This window comes from Trachinotus anak, unplaced genomic scaffold (genome assembly GCF_046630095.1).
Source record: "Trachinotus anak isolate AG129_WGS33_773 ecotype Australia unplaced genomic scaffold, CSIRO_AGI_Tana_v1 ptg000018l, whole genome shotgun sequence".
NCBI lineage: Eukaryota > Metazoa > Chordata > Actinopteri > Carangiformes > Carangidae > Trachinotus > Trachinotus anak.
Window position 1 is genome coordinate 16,220,713 of NW_027273869.1, and position 19,992 is coordinate 16,240,704.

General features: G+C 41.9%; 2 protein-coding genes across 4 annotated transcripts in view; both read left to right on the top strand.

Moving 5' to 3' along the window:
* The window catches only part of pawr (PRKC, apoptosis, WT1, regulator), a 66,613-nt gene extending 60,355 nt beyond the window's left edge, over positions 1-6,258 (top strand). For both annotated transcript variants that reach the window (XM_071501792.1, XM_071501793.1), the window contains exons 6-7: positions 573-677; positions 4,827-6,258. In XM_071501792.1, the coding sequence (XP_071357893.1) occupies positions 573-677; positions 4,827-4,913 (192 nt within the window). In that variant the 3' untranslated portion in view covers positions 4,914-6,258. The remainder of the gene's footprint in view (positions 1-572; positions 678-4,826) is intronic.
* Positions 6,259-15,527: 9,269 nt separating this feature from the next.
* syt1a (synaptotagmin Ia) overlaps positions 15,528-19,992 on the top strand; it is a 169,323-nt gene continuing 164,858 nt past the window's right edge. Inside the window, exon 1 of one of the 2 annotated variants that reach the window (XM_071502581.1) lies at positions 15,528-15,675. In XM_071502581.1, the coding sequence (XP_071358682.1) occupies positions 15,606-15,675 (70 nt within the window). In that variant the 5' untranslated portion in view covers positions 15,528-15,605. The remainder of the gene's footprint in view (positions 15,676-19,992) is intronic. The other variant, XM_071502588.1, reaches the window with a different exon arrangement.

Consider the following 19,992-nt stretch of genomic DNA (forward strand, 5'->3'; position numbering starts at 1 on the left):
CTCTGCCCTCAAGTCTGGCCTTTCAGAAAACATGTATAACACCTGCCTTTAACTGTGGTCGGATCTAATGAACTAGTTCATCTAGAGAACACCCCAGTCTTTACCCTGTCATTAAGGGTGAACAGCTGTGAAGGAGACTGCGATTCTTTCAGTCACTCTCTAGAGCTCATGACCAAACCAGGTGAGGGTTTGAATAGATCAACAGGTAAATCGAGAGATTCACCTTCATGCTCCACTTCCTCTTTACCACAACAGTCTGGTATACTGTTAGTGCAGAGGACAACACCCGAGATACTTGAACTACTTTGTTTAGGGCGACAGCCAACCCATCCCAACCCCTAATGTATTTAAGTCAGGTTAATTTAGAATATTTCCTTCCAGGCAGAATTGCTCCAGTGCAAGTGTTTTGGATGTGACAATTACCATTTCTAGTTATTACAGGGCCGTTTGGAGTCCCATAGCAACGTGCATGAACCTCAATACAAATTTCATGCCCCATTTTCATCCAGTGAAACAATCTACTGTGTCGTTCATGTAATCATGTTGGTAATTGTGCGTGTGTGTGGCTGTAGGAGCTGGCCAGAGAGCGTCAGGAGAACGCCAGGTTGCTGAAAGCCCACCAGGACAAAGACGACCTCATCGGGAAGCTGAAGGAGGAAATTGACTTGCTGAACAGAGTGAGTCCAGCCTACATAACGTTCTGCTCTGATGTCTGATAGTTTGAGCGATCCTTTGTGTTTTCATGTGTGGGTGGCTTGTGGGGGCTGTAAATCATCATTTGGCATTTTAGTGGAGTTGTGTATAATAGCTATGTGTTTCTCTCCAATGATTTTTCCTGCGGTCCATTAGGATTTGGGCATCAACAAACCTTTATTTTTGGATTTACACACATGTTAATGATATATATTTTGCTCACAGGCACAGTAAGAGCACTTTGCATTTTAAACACTATACAAAAACTCACCAGTGGTTTGGTGACATTTGAGCCTCAATAGTTAGTGGTCAATGTAGAAGGTGACATTTATGTTTTATTGATTTACCCACAAAAACAAATTTGTTGCCTGGTGGATAAGAATGTGATTGTATGTCTCAGGCAAACTGAGCAAGACCATTTTTGAGTTTTTATCAGCTTAAATTTGAGGGTATTTTCAATCATATTGGACAAACACTCCTGTTGTGGTCGTCATCTTGGAGGGTCTGGACAAATAGTTTTATAGAATAAAGCAAAAAACAAACAGATCAGTGAGAAATGAATTGTGCACTGGCAGCTGAAAGCATCACAAATACTGTAGAACTCTTCTTTCTTTCTTTCTTTCTTTGTTTCCTTAAATTCAGCGTATTTCAATAAGTTGTGATTTAAGGAAATATGGAGACTGAGTACAAGTTCAGCCTTCAGGGTTCAAAAATCCTCCTATTAAAACTTTCAAAGTATATTTTAACATCACAATTACTGTGTCATTTCACAGTCAGTAGAGTAGAGCCACGGGTCAAACTAAATGATCACCAAATTACAACCCTGCCATCCTCAGCCAATCAGTGTGGTATTGTCAGTCCACCTCTGATGTAAGAAAGACTGGCTTTATCTCACAGTTGGGTTTCCCAAGTTCAGACGGAGTTTGTTGATTACATATTGAACTTTATTATTAAATTAATCCACAATCAGGCAACAGTTTCCTCAGCTGTGGACTGATATGTTTCACCACTGTACTCCAAAGGTCATACTTGAATGTTTCATTGTTGTCATACAATTAATTATTATGACTGAATTTTCAGTCTGTAAGCAATGTTTTGTGCACGATCGGTGGAGTTCCCCACATGTAAATAAACGGACCTGTTGTGCTGTGTTGGGTATAAGTCTTGTACTGCCGCTAAAGGTCATGTCTGGTTTCTCCATAATTGGGAATTCTCACTTGCCTCTAGCAGGACACTCTGCCACAGTCTTGAATAGTTTACCAATAATTTATTCACTTAGTTTAAAAAACCAGGGCAGTGGGTTCTGCTGTGGTAAGAACAATGTCTCTCTGAGGAGAAGTCGTCCTCCATCAGGAAAATCAGTTAAGACATGATAATGCCTACATGAGCGATCATAAGCTGCCTCACTTTATAATTATCATCAGAAGTGCTTTTGAGAAATCTTGGAGCCCACACTCTTTACAGTGACATGAACCCACTCGCAGGGGTCATGTGTGTTTTTAAGTTTGGTTTGGCCTCACTGGTCTGGGTCCTGTTTCCTCCTCACACTGTGGTCAGGGTTGAGAGGTCAGGGGACACGCAGGTTAGCCGATGTCTCTTTATACTCAGCAGCCGGAGTGAAACCTCCCTGAACCCTCTGAACCCTCATGTCCGGGACTGTCAACAATCCCTCCTCAACTCGCAGCCATTGCCTGTGTTTTCTGGGTCACGGAGTCTGGTGGTAAAAAACATCTTTGTTTTTTTGGCATCTCTGAACGCAGGAGGTGGAGACGCTGATGTCTCAAATATTCTGAGAAAACAAATCTTAGCTCTCCCCTGCAGAGCCAATCAAATCTAAACAAGAGATCAAGCTCTGCCAGCGAATATAGCAGACTGTGAACACTTTCAGCAACAAGTGAAATGGATGTTGCTTGGTTATTATCTGGATGCTTTTGTCATTCCGATACACACTGCACAATCCATCTGCAGACATGAAGAGTGCTATATTGCAGGAGGCACCCCGCTGATAGCATCACATGGACAGGAAGCTGGTCAGAAGAGAACGGCTGTATGTAAGGACGGTCGACATGCTGATAGCCATCAGAAATGTTCCTGAGAGAGGCTTCCACAAGGCCTGATGGGAAGGCGGGAGATAACAGCTGATCCAGTCTGGCGTCTCTGCAGAGAATGATTGAACCCTCAGTAACTGTATAAGTTTATTTGGTAGAGAAAGAAAAGATAAAGCTCAAATATTAGACCTGTATCTCCCTCTTCATGTGCTCTGGAGAGAGAAATCCTGTAAAGAGGTCAGATGCTGATGAGATCAAATGATACAGCAAGTTGTAGACATTGCATTTTCAAAGGTTAAATCTTTTTTAATGTTGATTTGGTGAATTCGTTAGAAAACAGCTATTTACCCAACCAGCAGATATGGAGCAACATTAGGTTGTTTTAGCTCTGGTTTTGGTCGCCACCAACTCCTGAGGGAAATATCTGGCTCTGTTCTGCTAAATGAGACATGTAAAAAACACTGTTGTAGTAATCCAGGCATGATGAGATGAACACATCTAAAATAGTCTCTGTGTTGTAAAAAGTTGGAAAATTTTTAATATATTTCGAAGGTGCTGAAAACATGATTGTAAAAGTTTTGTCGTGTACTGCTCAAAATTTAGATTACTGTCAAACCAGGCACAGAGGAAGACTTGATATGTTCTGACAGGTCATCAGCAGATAATGAATAAAATCATTTGACATCCAGTTTTTAACCTCACAGAGGTAGTCAGTTGTCCCGCAGGTGCAATTGCGCGTCATCAGCATAGAAATGAAAAGAAACAACATTGTCTATGGATAATGCCCAAGTGGAAGCATGTATAAGGAGAATGAAATTGGTCCAAGAATTGACCCCTGAGGGACACCATACTTAACATAAGTAAATGAAGAGACAAAGCTCTAACTTGAAAACTAATGTTGTACTGAACTAGAGTGATCAGACCCCAACAAAGAGGATGTTTGAGTTGGACAATGTGGGACACGTTACCAATGCAGAGCAGCACAGTGTGGTAAATGCTGGTTATTTTAGCTGCTGTTACTCTTTCAGTCTGGAAATCATCTCTGGGATGCATCCATAGATCAGCACATCTCCTTTTGAGCTGAAAGTGTGTTGTGAAACTCACGTGCTGCGTCGCTTCATGTCATATTCTCCTCCCTGTGTGAAACTGGAAAATAACTCCCTGAGAATCACCTTCTGCTGGCTTCACACAGTTAGAAGTAGTTTCCCACTCTTTATTACAGCTGCATTTCTTTTTCTTTGTGCTAGTCTCCATCATATTCTACTGAAATCTGCATAGCTGGTGACTTTGTGGTGACTAGCAATTTACCTGGTTGGGTGCAGCGTTAGCAGCAAGGCCGGGGATAGGTTCATCTGCACTTAACCCACGTGTGTGCAGTTTGACATCAAACACAGCCCCATAATGACAACCTTCCCTGCTTTCTTCACAGCCATTCGATAAAAGCTAGATTTTAGAAAAGCGGTTGTCCTGCAGTGTTGACTTTTGAAAACTAGAGCCAATCAAAATGGGAGACGTCGTCTAACGGGCCAAGGGATAAAACTGCTGTGCAGTCCTACATAAAGTGGTTCACCTAGTCACTGTAGCTACAAGCAACCCCTTTCATGTTATCTATGTTATTATAAACATATTTAGTATAAAGCTGCTTTAAAACAACGAACAGTCGTTCATTTTGTACATGAAGCCAGTCTGTTTGATCTGAAACAATTACTTTTATCACTCTTCCTCTGCAGCAAAGAGTTAGTTTGACTTTGACTTTCCTCAAAGTGCAATCAGGTTTATTCCCAACACTCATGCATTGGAAGAAACCAAAAATGAGTGGTGCCACTTGGATGAGATGGTGCTGTGGCAACTAAGAGCCTCTCTCATTTGCAACTAATTGAAGCTGTTAATGTTTAATTTGCTGCTATCAAGGCAGCCTGGCTAGAGGGGGAAACCTGGCAGCAAGTGACGCACACTTTAACTCTCAGACTAATATACCACAACCTGACCAGACCTCTCAAAGCTACAGAGGTACCGTGCTGAATATTCATGTGGTTAAATGTGTCCAGAGAGTGATGACCACAGAGATGTGTGTTTGTTTTGCAGGACCTGGATGACATTGAAGATGAGAATGAGCAACTCAAACAGGAGAACAAGACTCTGCTGAAGGTGGTGGGTCAGCTGACGAGGTAGAACCGCTCTGCACGGCCCGGACCCGATGCAAACAACCCAGCCCCCCCCCCCATGAGTGGAGCTTCTATCCTCTCCCTTCTCCCAACCTCCAGTCCACCATCACGGCCTTCTCTCTGTTTGATTCTATCTCTGTCTGTTAGAGCTGAAACTGTAAAGTAGTCGTCCTCAGAGCCTCACAGCCTTAAAATACGTTAAGGATTGATTCCATTTGTTGTGAAAGCTGAGTGAACAAGGGGCTAATGTTCTCCTGTCCTGACAGTTGCCTGTCATCGTATACATATTTAATGTAAATGTATTGTATATAGGCCATTTAGATCTGTTCATTATTTTGATTATTAATAAGGTCTTAAAAAAGCAAAACTAAAAATGAATGTATGTGCTGCGAAAACAAGCACACACAAAGTCTTTCCACACTTGTTTAGCGGCTAAAAAAAAAAAAAGTGCACACATCCAGTCACCCAGGTAAACTTCACTTCAGTGTTGCAGTGTTTGAATTGTGTCTGAGGCCAGTGCAGAGCTGCTGTCTAGTAACACGTGGACCAAATTCAACATAATTACTGCTACAGTACCATCAGCCAAAGTGAGCATAGTGCCTTGCAATGCATGTGAGATTTTTAAGCTTGGTGCTTCTTTTTTTTTTTAATGAACATTAGAGCCAGATTTACCTTGTTCTGATCATTACGTGGTACATTTGAATCCCACTGGGGCATCAAACCTGAATAAATGAAAATCATATTTGAAATATTTACAATCTGAATGATGAAGTTGTCACATGCAAGACTTTATATCAGTTATACACTTGCATTTCAATGTTAGCCTCTGCATATTATACCTGTCAGTGATGAAATGTTTTAGGGTGAAACCCTTGTCTAGTTTATACGTGGATTCTTTTTTTTAAAAAGCATTTTTGCTCTTGTTTACAAGTTATGATCTTTGCAATATTTGATAGTTTAGCTGCTCTGTTTATGGCATCTAAGACGTGTGGAGTGAGCTACAGTGCATTTTTTTTTGTATGATAACCAAATGATCTGAAGGAACATACTATTTGAAATGCATCTCTTTTGTTTACTCAAGGGAACAGGTGTGGCTGGTAGAGGCATTTTACTTTGTGTATTTAGATGATTTTATTCCAGCTGTTCAGTGAGCTGCTGCTGCACTGTGGCAAATAATCTGTAGGTTTTAGACAGTCGATAGACAGCTCGGCTTCCACGTACACTCACATGTTTTGGGGTAAAGATCATCCCCCGTGCAGACAGAACATCACAGACCCATCTCTCTTTCCATTACATTATGCATGTACAGAGGATTAAGTCATTTAATAAAAGTTTGATTATCTCTCTCCTGAGTCGACTCGCTTGTGTTCATTAAGACTAATTTGATGTGATGATACCATGCCACTGAGTCAGTAATGCAATGTGACGGAGGCGGGGGATTCAGTTCCTCCACCTATCTCTCAGCACACACACACACACACATATACACACACATTCATGATGATTCAACGTGCCAATCACCAACCTGCCTGCAACTGGGACATGAAACCTCCATTCACCCTCCAGAACCTCTATTATACTATTGAAACGCATTAATTCCCTCACCTAGAGACGGAGTGAGGAGAGAGGCATCTACATAAGAACCATATCAGGACTAATGTCAACTAAATTTCCAGATAATGGCCTCTTTCAGTTGATCGAAAGTGCTGGAGGCCCCCTCCACAATCCCTATTAGCATTTTTATAGAAAGTTGTAGGGTTTGTCATTTGGAATAGACGACAATTCATACCTGCCTCCACTAAAGGTCAGAAAATATCAGAATCCGTTTAGTCTCATCGTCGGTGAATCTGAGGTATAACTGCATGTGAACATAGTTTGTCAGCAACGGTCTTGCAAAGGTTGTTTTTGTTTTTAAGCTTCACAACAAATTTTCATTATGTCTACAACCTTTAGAGACAAATGACAGGCCCGTGTGTAAAAAAAATTAGGCAGACAAACAAGAGGTTAACTACAGTGGCCCTGAGAGGTCAAGGCTCCTAAGAAAACATACAAATAGTCAAAACACAAAGAAATTCAAAAAACATCTTAATCGATCTGACAACACATGCACTGCAAAGATTCACAACACAACCCAATACATGAATGTGCTGAAAATACCACACAACGAAAGTGTTTCCAGGGGACACAAAAAAGGGATGAGCTTGGCCGGGACACACTTATTGTTCAAGGCTTCGAGACATTTGAAGTTAAAAGTATTGAACAACAATGTGTGTTTGGTTGTGTTGTGAGTATTTGCAGTGCGTTTGTGTTTTCTGAATTTGTCTTAAGTTGCGGTGTGTCAAGCTTGAAGGGCCACTGTGGTTATCACCCCCAAAAAAAGATAAAAATCTGCTCTATATATACTGTATCAGTACAGACTGACAAAATGTTAGTGTAGGGTTGTACTAACCTCTGAGGACACTGAAGTCATGACAGTTGGAGTTTTATCAACCTGGAGCGAGGGATTTCTACACACCAGTGTTTAAAGTTGACAACTTTGATGGCAGCAAAAACAAACAAATATTTAGTAATTCTCAACCAGACTTTGTAGTTTTGAAATATTCTTTCAAATTCAAGCTGGGAATTAAAAATAATGTTTAATTTTACAGGGATATAATTTCCTGTTAGTTCCCTGAGAGGTTTAATCTAGTTCCACAGTCATTAGAGAGTTTTGAGACTGCTTTTCTTTAGTTGAATGAGTTTGTAACTCAATGAATAAAATCTGAAAAATCTTAATAATTAAAATAATTTAGAGACTTTTCTTCTCTGTGTATTTGCGTAATGGTGGAACCTCATCTCAGACCTCAGACCTCAGTACTCCTATATCATGGCTACAAATCGTTGAATATTACAACTTTCAGAGAAACACAGCTGCTGAATCCTTCTTAGTGGCTTATTGCTGCCTGAGCACATCCAGGAAACTCAAAACACTCACAGAAATCAGCTGAAAGGTGATCAGTCAAGACTGCACTGCCAAATGTAACACATCTGATGCAAGATGCTAAATACGAAACCAGGTTTCAACCCCAGGATTGCATGTGTCTTGCAGAATCGCAGTGATGTATTTGCTACTTTAGTCTTAAGTCCTTATCAGTCTTTCTAAATCTATTTTCTGCTGTTGATTATACATGTTTCCCCGCAGGTGAATGCACCCACATAATACTAAATATGTGTCCATTTGCCATAAGAGGGAGTAGCCAGACTTCAACTGCAGCTGCATACCTGCTGTAGGAGGATGCCTAACTTTGGAGAATAACTTTATAAGCTGTGATCAGCCTGTGTGAGAGCTGTCACCACCTTCTGGCATTTACTTTCAAATAAAGACTGGTATTGCTGTATCATAGCTTATAGTGATGTGCTTGTGTCCAATCTGGTTTGTTTGTATGTGTAGCTGTGAAAAGCCACAACTCCTTCCACAAAGCGCTTTAGATCCTGAGAGGCTGATAGTCAGCTCAGAGATGAGAAGCAGGCCTTATCTTGTTTCTTGAAGAAAACCGGCCATATTTCATTATCAGCTGGTTTCATGGTCTTGGTTCTCGAGCCGGTCTCCTCCATCTCCCGGGGTCCCTGATGCAAGGAAGCACTCATCCACACAGAGGGATGGCAGGGGTCAGGATGCCAGAAAGGGTGAGAACGGATGGGGAGAATGATACTGGACATATTTGTGCAGTTTCCTCCTATTCCTTTTTCTCTGGTCTTCTTTATGACAGCGGCCCATTTTCTCAACCACCAGTCTGGAAATGACTTGTGCCTCCCCGTGCACCTTTTATACCTCGTTATCTCAAAGCTAAGTGATATCTGAGGTGACGCTTTCAAGCCAGTATTCAAATTGTGGCATCCTTGATGATGGGAAATTACTGCATTCAGACCTTCTAGCCTAACCTAATGTCACACTGTACTTTCAGCAGAAGGCACAATCTCTCTTTCAAGCCGGTGAGATTTCAACGTGGCGCCGCCATGAAAGTGCTTTTTGAAGTCATTCTCTGCAGACAAGCTGGAGCTGGAAGAAGTGCAAAAAGAGAACCAGACTTCACACACCTCGCATGCACTTCCCTCAACACCTGGACCACATGTGGAGCTGCCCTTTGTTGAAAAGCCCTCTAAAAGCCAATTGGATACTAACATGGTGCACAAACAGTGAGGAATCAGCTAATGATGGTCCAAAGCCGTGACATTTACCAAATGGTGTGATTTAACTCAATTGGCTCAGAGTGGTGGCAAAGGTTCAGATGGAAATATTAAAATAGAGGTTTTTCAAACAGGTGCAGGGCAAAATAATTAAACAGCATTATCAACATGTTGATAATAATAATAATAACAATAATGCCAATAAATTAAAAAAAACATTACATTATGCTGATAATTGCTATATTATCAATCAGGAGTTAATAGATTAAAACGCTATAGATGGGCTTTTATACATTTTGACAAGTAATCACTACTTTGTCCAGCAGCTATTACATTATCAGCTGCTATAAAGCATAACCAGACATTTTCTACCCATTCCATCTGGCCCATTTTATCACCACAGCTGTCAACTAAATCACTCCCTCACCAAATATGACTCCTGTCTACCCGTCTGCCACTCATAACCCATTATCCTAAAAAAAGAGATCTATTTGAGACGGCTCTACAAACCCACATTCTGCTCCGTCCTTTGGCCCGTTGGTTTTTGTCTCAGCTGGTTTGATTTCTGTAACTCTGTTTCACCTCTGGACTCAGTTCTGTCTCTTGTGTCGAGTGGAGTTCTGTCCATTGGGCTTAAATAATGTAGTTGAATCATTTTAGAGTGGCATAAATTAGAACCTCACTTCCAATGTCACAGTCAGAAATATCTGAATGTAATTAGAGTGAGACAGACTTTGATTTGGACTTCAGTATTCATCAGGAAGCTCCACAGGCTGGAGAATAAACAGGGCGCTCCCAGCTGACAGAACAGGCAGGGGGCCTTGACTTTTCTCTGCATTTGGATTTAAGAAAAGACAAACATTTTCTCTTCTAACTTCACCTCAAAGCCTCTCTTCCTGAGCAGAGTGCTCAGGGACAGGAAGAGTATTGCACTAAGATTTCAGTTGTAGGGTGATATTTGCTTGGGAGTGAATATCTAATAGGCTGTTAGCTGGTATTAGTGCAGTGTGGTGGATCCTCCCTGCAGACTCCAGTAAATAATCATTGCTAGATTAAGTCACTATGGGGACCCAATTAATTTTGGTTTAACACTAATTTATTAGGAACTTTATTTTGAAGCATGCACCATGGAAGATTGTATCATGTTAACACAAATGATGAATTTAGGCTTTTCAGGGCCCCTAAAGCTCTAGGGTCCTGGGGCAGATGCCCAGTTTGCCCTGCTGGTTTGCTCTGGTAAAAATCTGCAAAGTTATTTTCTTTCTTGCATATATTTCCAGATCCTTGTTTGATCTCGTAACATAAACAACTGTTTTCTCTTGCAAGTGGAGAAACCACACAAAATATTGCTGTAGCAAGCTAGTAAGTAGCTAGCATGTTAGCAAACTATGTGCAAACCAGCAAACTTTGTTGATCTCAAAGACTTTATGCACCAATTGTAGCAGAGAAACAAGGGTGATTCCACCTGTAAGAACTGCAGCTGTAGTTCCTCCACCCTCTCAGTGGGTGAATGCTGCTGGTGGCTGAGTGACTTTGCCAGTTCGTTAGCGATACGCTGGAGTTGGGTGAAGTTCAGCGGTGGGCAAGTAGCAGATTTACTTTGATACATCCTCTAAAGCAGCATGTTAGTGCTGTGACTCATTGTTATGCTATAAAGAAGTGTAAAAAGTGAATGTCATGCATTAATCAGTCAGTTTTTCAGCTGTCACTGCAGACTCATTAAGTAAGTTCATTTGCATAAAGCTGAAATTTTTCAGTTTTTGCACTTGTGAAAATGAATAAGGGAGAACTTCACGTCTTCAGTGGGTCCTGGTGGTAAAGAGGTACAAATTCAATTACTCTGGGTGTCAGTGGAGAGATTTAGTGTCCTAGTATGAGCAACAACAGGATTCTGTTCTAAGCTAGGAATATAATATTTGACCTTTGCACATAATGTATAAAGAAAAGACTACAGCTAATGGTCCTGGCTGTCGGTGGTGGGTGGATTTCTTTTCCCAAGCTAATCAGTGCCCAATCCAAGAGCCCCTGAGCCCCGAGGCAAACTGTGCACAATTTGCATGAGTTAAGTTTCCCCCCCCCCGTCTCCAAAGTCTCTCCTGTGAGGGAAATGAAATGCCACACAAATCCCATCGTCACCCTGAGACTCCAACAACAAAAGAAATCTTCCTGCACAGCTATCAGTCTGATGAGCATGGACATTTTATTCAGTTAAAGCAAAGTAAACCCACCCCAGCTGCACCACAGACCTGCTCAATTTGTTGTGCATGCACTCAAACACCCACACACCCCCACACACACACACACACACACTCATACTCATTTACACACACCATACTGAAAAGTGGTACCCCCCCCCCCCCCCCCCCCCCCCCCAGCAGAGGCAGTGGATGGCAGACTTGAGTGGCTTGTTTCTCCTTTGGGAATAAAGTCATCTGCTCCTGGGCCTGGGGGTTGCCATGGCAACGTGTGTATCCCAATCAATCTTTTCAAAAATTGTGTCTTGGTTGTCCACTCACAACCATCTAGGAGACGTGTTCTGTGAAAGACACACACACACACACACACACACACACACACACACACACACCCTCTATTGCACCCCACCTCACCCACTGACACCCACACACACATGCAGAATACATATGAAGCACAAAATGCCAATGTACTGGCAGCCAGATAGATGACTAAGCCTTACTATAAATGTGATGACAAATTGCTGTTCCACATTTACCACCCACAGACTCCTAATGGCTGCTGGAAACATTATCGGTGCCTTATCTGCTAAATGCACTGGCGTCATTCATTTGAGCCGCCGTGTGAGAGCGCAAGCATTTGTGCTCACACAAACTAACTCATCCTGAGGAAGATGCCTCCACCATGCCTCACTTCCTGTTCTCCTCCAGTTGGTGGCAGTGTGGAACCCATCAGTGTGACACCAAGAGGCAGCCTATCATGGCTTTGATGTGCTTTTTTTTTTTTTTTTTTTTTTTTAACAGGCTTATGTGTCCAGTGATCCATGGTGAGTAGCTCTGCTGGTGGAACACCCCTGTCATATAGGCAGAGGTTAGCGTGGAAATCCTGCACAAAATCCTCGTGATTCATGCTGCACATGTGGTCACTGATGATGCATTTCCTGGAAAAAAAGTCAATTATTGTTACATAACAACCTGTATCTCCATGCTACTGTATATAAATACTGATGGATTCATGGGGGAACAAAACGTCCTTTGATCCTGGATGTGCTATTATCCTAATCTTGTTTATGACTGATCTTGTTTATGATAGATTTGTGATTGACTATGGTAATCAGGTTGCTCAAAATGCTGTCAGTTCAGTTCAGTTGTTGCTATTTCCATCATTTCTCCCCATTTGCTCATCCATTTTAATAAGCCCAAACCTCCAGAGAGGGAGCATGTGAATTTGAATGTTGTTGATGACTCACAAAGTCCATGCCAAGCAGAATAGGAGGCAGCTCTGGGGAGCATCAGCAACCTCTGAAGGTCACTCTACGCTGTTACCATGACAGCGCCGGCCTCGCTCGGAGAAGTTGTTGCCGTTGTGTTTCGTGTTGTTGTTGTTGCGTAGTGCGATTGAAGAGGGGACCTGCCCTGGGATGCATGCGAAAACAACAACTCCTGCTTGGCACGTACATGCACACACACACACACACACACACACACACACACACAAACATGTCCGTCTCCCTCACTCCCTCTCTCCCTCCCTCCCTCCCCTCATCAGCACCGCCAAGTCAGCAGGGGAGAGGCAGAGGTGCATGTTCAGCCCTGAGCAGAGTCTCATTCTGAGCTTTCCCCTGGGAAGGACACACAAACACGCACAGGCATCATCAAGCGGCCTGTCAGAGAGTCAAAAAAGAATCCCTCTGCTGAATCCTGGGCGCGTGGTAGCCAAAGTGGCCGGAGTTTCACCTCTCCAGGCCATCCTGCAATATGTAAACAGAGTGTGAAAAGACTCTGCAGATGGTTTAGGCAGACACATACGCTAATCATCCATCTGTCATCTACACTTACTCTGAAAAATGGCTGTCAACCACTAAACGTACCCGTCTCCGTCCTTCTTTGTCCTTCCATTCATCCGTCAGCCATCACCACCCACAGCTACCTGCCCTATCTATGGAATACGTGCATCGCCAGACGGCTCACAGGTGGTTGTGAGCGGAGTAGGAGGAGAGCAGAGTTCATCCATATATGCATGACCATTCCCGTGGCAGCTCACTAGGGAGCTGACTGCATAGGAAGCCCTAACAAGGCAATTATCTCTATTAGGTTTCATTCTACTCCAGCTCAAGGTGTGCTGCAGTCCTGGAGGGTTTGGACCTTGAATGCCTGGAAACCTCCCCTCAAGACTTGTTGTTCATAGACTGAACAAGATTAATGTTCATGTGTGAAAGGCCACATGGGTGGTTTGAGGTGTTTTAGCCCATTAACTGCGAATTGCCTGCATTTTACATTACTGCTTGGCATTTTCCAAAGTTTTTTCATAATGGTTTTCTACCTGCCAGGCAGTCTCTGGCTTCAGCTGATTTCACTATGCTGTGAAAATCAACATGGAGAGCTCGAGGTGGGTAATCCATCACAATGGAGACTTTACATCATCTTCATTTATCAAAGCTATTTTTATCCTGCGACATGTGGTCCTCCACTGCCCCTTCTGGTTTTACATTTTTAAATCTGAGATCTCCGTCAATCTACGAATGACACCACCTGCTTGGAAATGAGTGTGGACGCTTCTCACAATAGCTACATATAGCAACTCTCAAAAGCAAAATACCAACTTTTTCATCAACAGCACATAGACTATTCTTCCCGCATTAAGCTGTTTAGCTTTTTACTATTTTCCAAGTTCTGGTTGCTTCACTGGAGCAGTACGACACTGACATTCAGATACGCTATGCTGAAAGGGCCACCCAGAGCATCATGGGCAGGTGACACATGGCTGAAAAGGTTGTTCTCCACGTGGTGCTACCCATGATCCCACACTGGCAGGAGTCATCCACTGGGCGTATGATGGTATAGATCCAGTTCAAGCTGAAGGCATGTGAATATTGACCTTTAGCACAAAGAAAAGCAAGACAGTCAGCTCAGTACCTCCACCAAACGTCATTGTCCTCCTGTCATCTGCCTTTTTATATGAGAGTCTGCACATTAAGATTGTTTTTTTCAGATTTGGGGGTCACCTTGACAGGCTTTTGATGTGCTCTGAATAACCTAGAAATCTGGCTGTTGCATCAGATGTTAAAATGACTGTCAGTCCACAAGAGATCACTGTAACTTTGGCATCCATCAGCGGAAAAAGGTCATCTTGACTGTGGCATATGGCGGGAAAGAGACATGGGAGGGAGGAAGAGCAGACTGGACCAGCATATATTGTGCTCTAGTTTACATAATTGCTGGCTGTGAGGCTGGTATTCCGGGAAACATTGTGAAACAGCAGTGTTGATGGTTTTGAAACTTCTCTCTGAAGCCATTAGCGATTAGATAAAGAGTGTAGATGGACTTGTAATGATGCTCTCTCGCATGTTCTTTCTCTTTATCTCTTGCCTCAGCCGGATGAAAGACTCGTGAGAACCTCACAGGCACCGTATAGCCACTCCACCACCTGCAACTGCATCTGCCGGCTTTGATCACAGTTTATTGGTTAAAAATATGAACTTGAATGACGTTTGTGCTGAAATAGAGCGAAGCCTAGTTCAGGCACTTGCCATGTCCGATGGACACCAAATAATCCAATCAGATCAACCCTACACACTGTGGTCTTCACTTAGGGGCAGTTATGATCTCTTACAAGACTTTTTCTTAAATATATAATATTTTGGAAAGTAAAAAATGAGTCTCAGTGTAGTTAAAATAAACTTACATTTGGTTTGTATGTCACATCTCTCTCTGTGCGTTGAGTTTATTGCACTCAGTAACCTGCCAATCTTAATCCTAGATACATTGCAGGGCCCTAGGCTGGAGTCTGGCCCTTATACTTACACATCTGGGCAGATGTGGAGAATTTCTGTGGCAGCATCTGACATGATTATGTATATGAAGAAAACACTATGGGGACAAATGTGTTTTTCTCTGGGGTGCTAATTGGAAAAGAGGGGGAATATTTTTTTGTGGAGGAAACCGCCCAAACATTGGAAAAAAAAAAAAAAAAAAAGGCTGAATTTCATTAAAATAAAAAAAAAACAAAAAAAAAAACAACAACAACTGTCACTAATGTTTTATATAATAAGTACATTTGTGTGGTGTCATGTTGGACTTTCGAGAGGAGGAGGGGGAACCATGTTTCTGCTGCTAACGGTTAGCTTCGCTGCTACGTTGATTAGCCGCACCTGTTAGCTAACAGGCTAACTACGCCGTTAGCTCACAGGCTAACTACGCCGTTAGCTCACAGGCTAACTACGCCGTTAGCTAACAGGCTAACTACGCCGTTAGCTAACAGGCTAACTACGCCGTTAGCTAACAGGCTAACTACGCCGTTAGCCAGCCGTGGTGAGCTGTCAACAACGCACTTGACGCCGATGTTCTGCTGCTGTTACCAGTTCTTCTTTAAAGGGTTTACTAAGATGCCAGCTGCTTCACAACACCAAGGTGAGATGACAGTTTTCTGCCTTTGCTTACAAAGTTAGGATAGGGTGGGTTAATGTCTTTTAACTTGAAGCATGAGGTTGCTTAAAGTTAGCTGCTGGCTGTGTCATTCTTCATTTCTGCCCTGATCAAGTGTAGCTGCTGACTACATGAACTTTTTACATGGAGGAATTATTGTTGTGAATTACTTTTTCGTCCTAAACATTAGCCTTGTTGTTGGACTTGTCTCTCTGAACACCCTGTTGCCTGTGGTGTCTATTAGAGGGTAATACTGTCCTTAATTTAATGTCCAAAATAAATTATGACAACTTGGGAGCCATCTCCTCTTCTTTTGGATAAATAATCACTGGTTTTGTCTTAATATTTGACTAATTTATATGACTTACAATTTATTTTTTTTTTAATAAGAAAAAACAAAAAGAGGAACAGAACCATGTGGGTTGAATATATTTATTTAGCCTATATTAAGTGCAGGCAATTATAAACTGTTGCACCAACATGATATGTAGAAGCTGCTTGTTTACTGTGCTAGTCCTCACCTATCAACAAGGAAATCAACTTTAGTAAAGAGAGAAAAATGTTATTTATTTTATTGCCATATTTTTCCACAATTAGATTTTTTATGGTTTTAGAATAACCTGGTAAAGCTGAAGGCAGTAGAGAAAAGTAATGGATTTACGTGAAAGCTTGCTTCACTATTCTCACCATAAGTGCATCTGATTTGCTGAGCTCCTATTGTCCAGCTATACTCATTGCAAACCTTAGGCCTGTACTCATGTACTAATATCCATGTCAATGTACATTACATTTCATAAGAAGAGGTCCAAGCTCCAAAAGCCCTACATTTTATATCTGATATGTTTATATTGGTGTGCTGCAGTGCTGATAGTTTGCTGTGCTCTTTCTCTCTGCTGCAACTGCTTTTGCTTGTCATATAGCATTTTGTAAGCCCCAGCTCCAGCCAAGCATCCAGCAGTAGGCCGTTTATTCCCCTGAGTGACAGTTGATTATTGTCTTATCCAAACAGTGTTGTGCCGAGTTTGGGTTTGCTCCTTGTGATTTGTGTGACTGAGACATAAGTTAGTATCTTGCTCATCTAAAACCCACTGAGGGTGAATCACTGCAGTGATTATGTTAGACCCCAGAGAAACAAACAGCAACAATCTCAACGATTGGTTTCACACTGTGGTTTTCTTTTTTTTCTGCAAGTACATCAGCTTTTCAAATAGCATCCACAAACACAGATGACCTCGCCTCGACTGTGTGCTTTCACTTTAATTTCTCCAATTTTCGTCCTCAGTCCAGATACAAGTATTATTCTGAAAATGTCACTGACCACTTCACACAACTAACCAAATTGTCATTTTCAAAATCACCACTTTTCAAAAAAGCATTTAAATTGTTGTGTTTTTTTTTTTTTTTTGTATGGACTTTGAAATATTGCCTGCTTGAATTCACTTCTTTCTGCAAGAAAGAAAAGCAACTGAAAAGAAAGAAAAACATTTGGAATTGATGTGCATCTGTGCGTTCTCAAAACACATTTACTGCCCCTAATTAAAAAGTCTGTAATTGAGAGGCATAATGTGATATTTGATGCTAATATGGTGCTTTATTTGCAACTAGAGCAATTGATGTGTGAAAATGATATTCTAGCTCTTCAGCAAATTGCCCTGGGAGCCCCAAAAATAAAAGAGCGTGTTTGCCAGTTGTTGGAAATGTAGAACAGCTAATACTATCAGGCATATTACTGAAATTAGAAAATCACCCCTGGCCTACGGACAAAGGCCGTCTTGGTACGTTTTTAAGTGCGCATTGTACACAGAGTAGCATTTTATTCCTGAACTGTTTTATGTTACTAATGGATGTTTTCAAGATTTTGCAGCTGTTCAAGTGTACTCCCCCATGTAGTGTCCATACTTTACCGCTTGTGCAGCCTGCATCAGTCACTTTATCATGGGAAAGGGGTTTATGCTGGATGTTCATTTAGCAAACAGCCAAAGTGTTGTGGTGGACAAAGAGATGGAGTGCTTTCCTTTCAAACTGTTTAGAAGGAGGCTGCGGATTCACATGGGAACTTCCATTACTTTTAATCATGTTAGGCAGTTAGAGGATTGAAATGCATGCTGGGAGATAGGTCTATAGGATCCAAGGACCACACAGAAGTGAAATCTGTAGGATGAGCTCAGCTTGGAGTGTATGGGGAAGAGGACTCAGCTATAATGGCATTGTACAATGGCACCCAGCTGCAGGCGCAGGATAGCTGGAGCAGTCGGTCACGTGGCGTTTCCACAGTGGGTCCACACACACACATCACATTCGCCTCAGCAGGTCTTCATCTGCTTTTCAAATGATAAGCCTCTCTCAGCCGCTCTTCCTACGTGTGAATGGAGGTCTGAAGCGTGCCATATAATCCACCTTCTCTCATCTTTTGCACAACTTCACTGATCTTGACTAAACAACAGCCGTTTAATTTGCGGTCAAGTGAGGAAAATGTGAGAGCGGGGAAAGCCGCTCGACCATGGGCTCTGTACAGTATTCACTTCCAGCTGACAGGCTTGTGAGCTGTAGTCAGCCCTTCCGCTCTGACTGGTCCATACTGTGGCAATGATTGGCCATTTTTGGTGGAATAACCGTCAGACTGGACTGCTTATCTTCACAAAGATGAGACTTTTTGAAATAAACTGATGAGAAGTTTTTGCATTTAAAACACTGGCTTATGCAGTTCTTGAAAACTAAAAATGGGAACGTGTTAGGAAGGTGCAATGTGGAGAGATTATTGCACAACCGCTCCTGACACAAGATGTTTAGCAGCTCATATAGTTTCTGGCTTGAGTAAGCTGACATTTATTGTCAAAATCTTGTTCTCTGATACAAAAGGTCACAAATGTCGTACACCTTTTCTCATAGCAGTGTAAAACAACAGGTAATGGTTACTAATGTCTTATCCTTCAATGTTTCCCTTTAGCAGCTGATTTTTTGGGTGCATTTTCTGGACTTTCACAAGCTAATTTCATAGTTTGATTGAAATCTAACCTTGTGTCAGAGGATGGCTATGTCATTGTGCTAAGGGCCAGCACATAATGGCTTCATACACTCCCTCAGGCTCAGGAGTTAATATGTAGTTAAAACCTGCTTGGATGGCACCAGTTATTTAACCATAGGCTGCAAACTGTTAATGACATTTCATAACCTGAGAGCTTCAGTGTTTATTTTACAGTGGGTTGCTGTTCACCTTGTGGCTCAGTAATTCTAATTTTATTTTTGTAATAATGTAATTTTTAAAATAAGGGTTGAGGGCCTATCTGTTGGAAATGGGCTGAAATGAGACATGCCTGTTATTTCACTAGTAAATGACGACCAGAGGCTGTTGTTCTCCTAAAAGGCGAACACACAATGTCCACAGTGAAAATGCAGTGGTAATGTCCTTCTAACCTAAAGCATAAGGAGCTGAAAACTGTTTCTAGAGCTGTTTAATGGCTTTTGCAGTGTGTGTGTGTGTGTGTGTGTGTGTGTGTGTGTGTGTGTGTGTGTGTATATACCATGAAAGTTAAGAATGGGGTATTACTAATGCTTTACACACCATGTTCAACCTGTGATGCTTTGCATACATAGAGGTCAGAATTTTTGTTAAAAATGCAAGGAATCCACTGAGTGCAATGCTTGTTAGAAAATGGTGTTTTCCATGAAGGCACCTAGCTGGTCTTCAGGATGAACTAATGTCTCAGATTCACAGATGTGAATGTGTGATACTCCAGGCTGAAGTGTTATAAGATGCTGAAGCCAGTAGCATCAACAATTAGTGGAATCTTAATGCTGTCAAAACACCCACCCTCTCATTTTCTTTGCTCCTGCTCTCGTAACACTGACAAAAACTTTGAGAAAAGAAAGTTTTCAATTACAGCCTTTCGGCAGACTGATGGCACTTTCTCTCTAACTTTAGTTTGAGGATCCACCTTCTTTTATCTTCCTCTGCTCTCTGCTCTCATCAAATCAGACTATTTTCTCTGAGGTGGGAGAGTCAGGCCGAGTGAGTCTTTTGACCATGACTGATAACCGTGGATGATCTGAGATGAAAATTACAGTTCATAACCACCAGCCGGATCGAGCACGATGGCATGACACAACCTTCCCTTCTCCAGAAAATGGAGAAAAAAAGTACCTAAATAAGTGCATTTCAGCAATGATAGAAGTCTCTTTGTGTTATGTAATGAGCTAAATTATAGATAATACTGCCCAGGAAAATTATAGGGTGTCAGTCGCTCCTGTCATCTCCGCTTAACCATCATGTGATTAATTGTTCTGGCCTTGATTCGGCTCTGA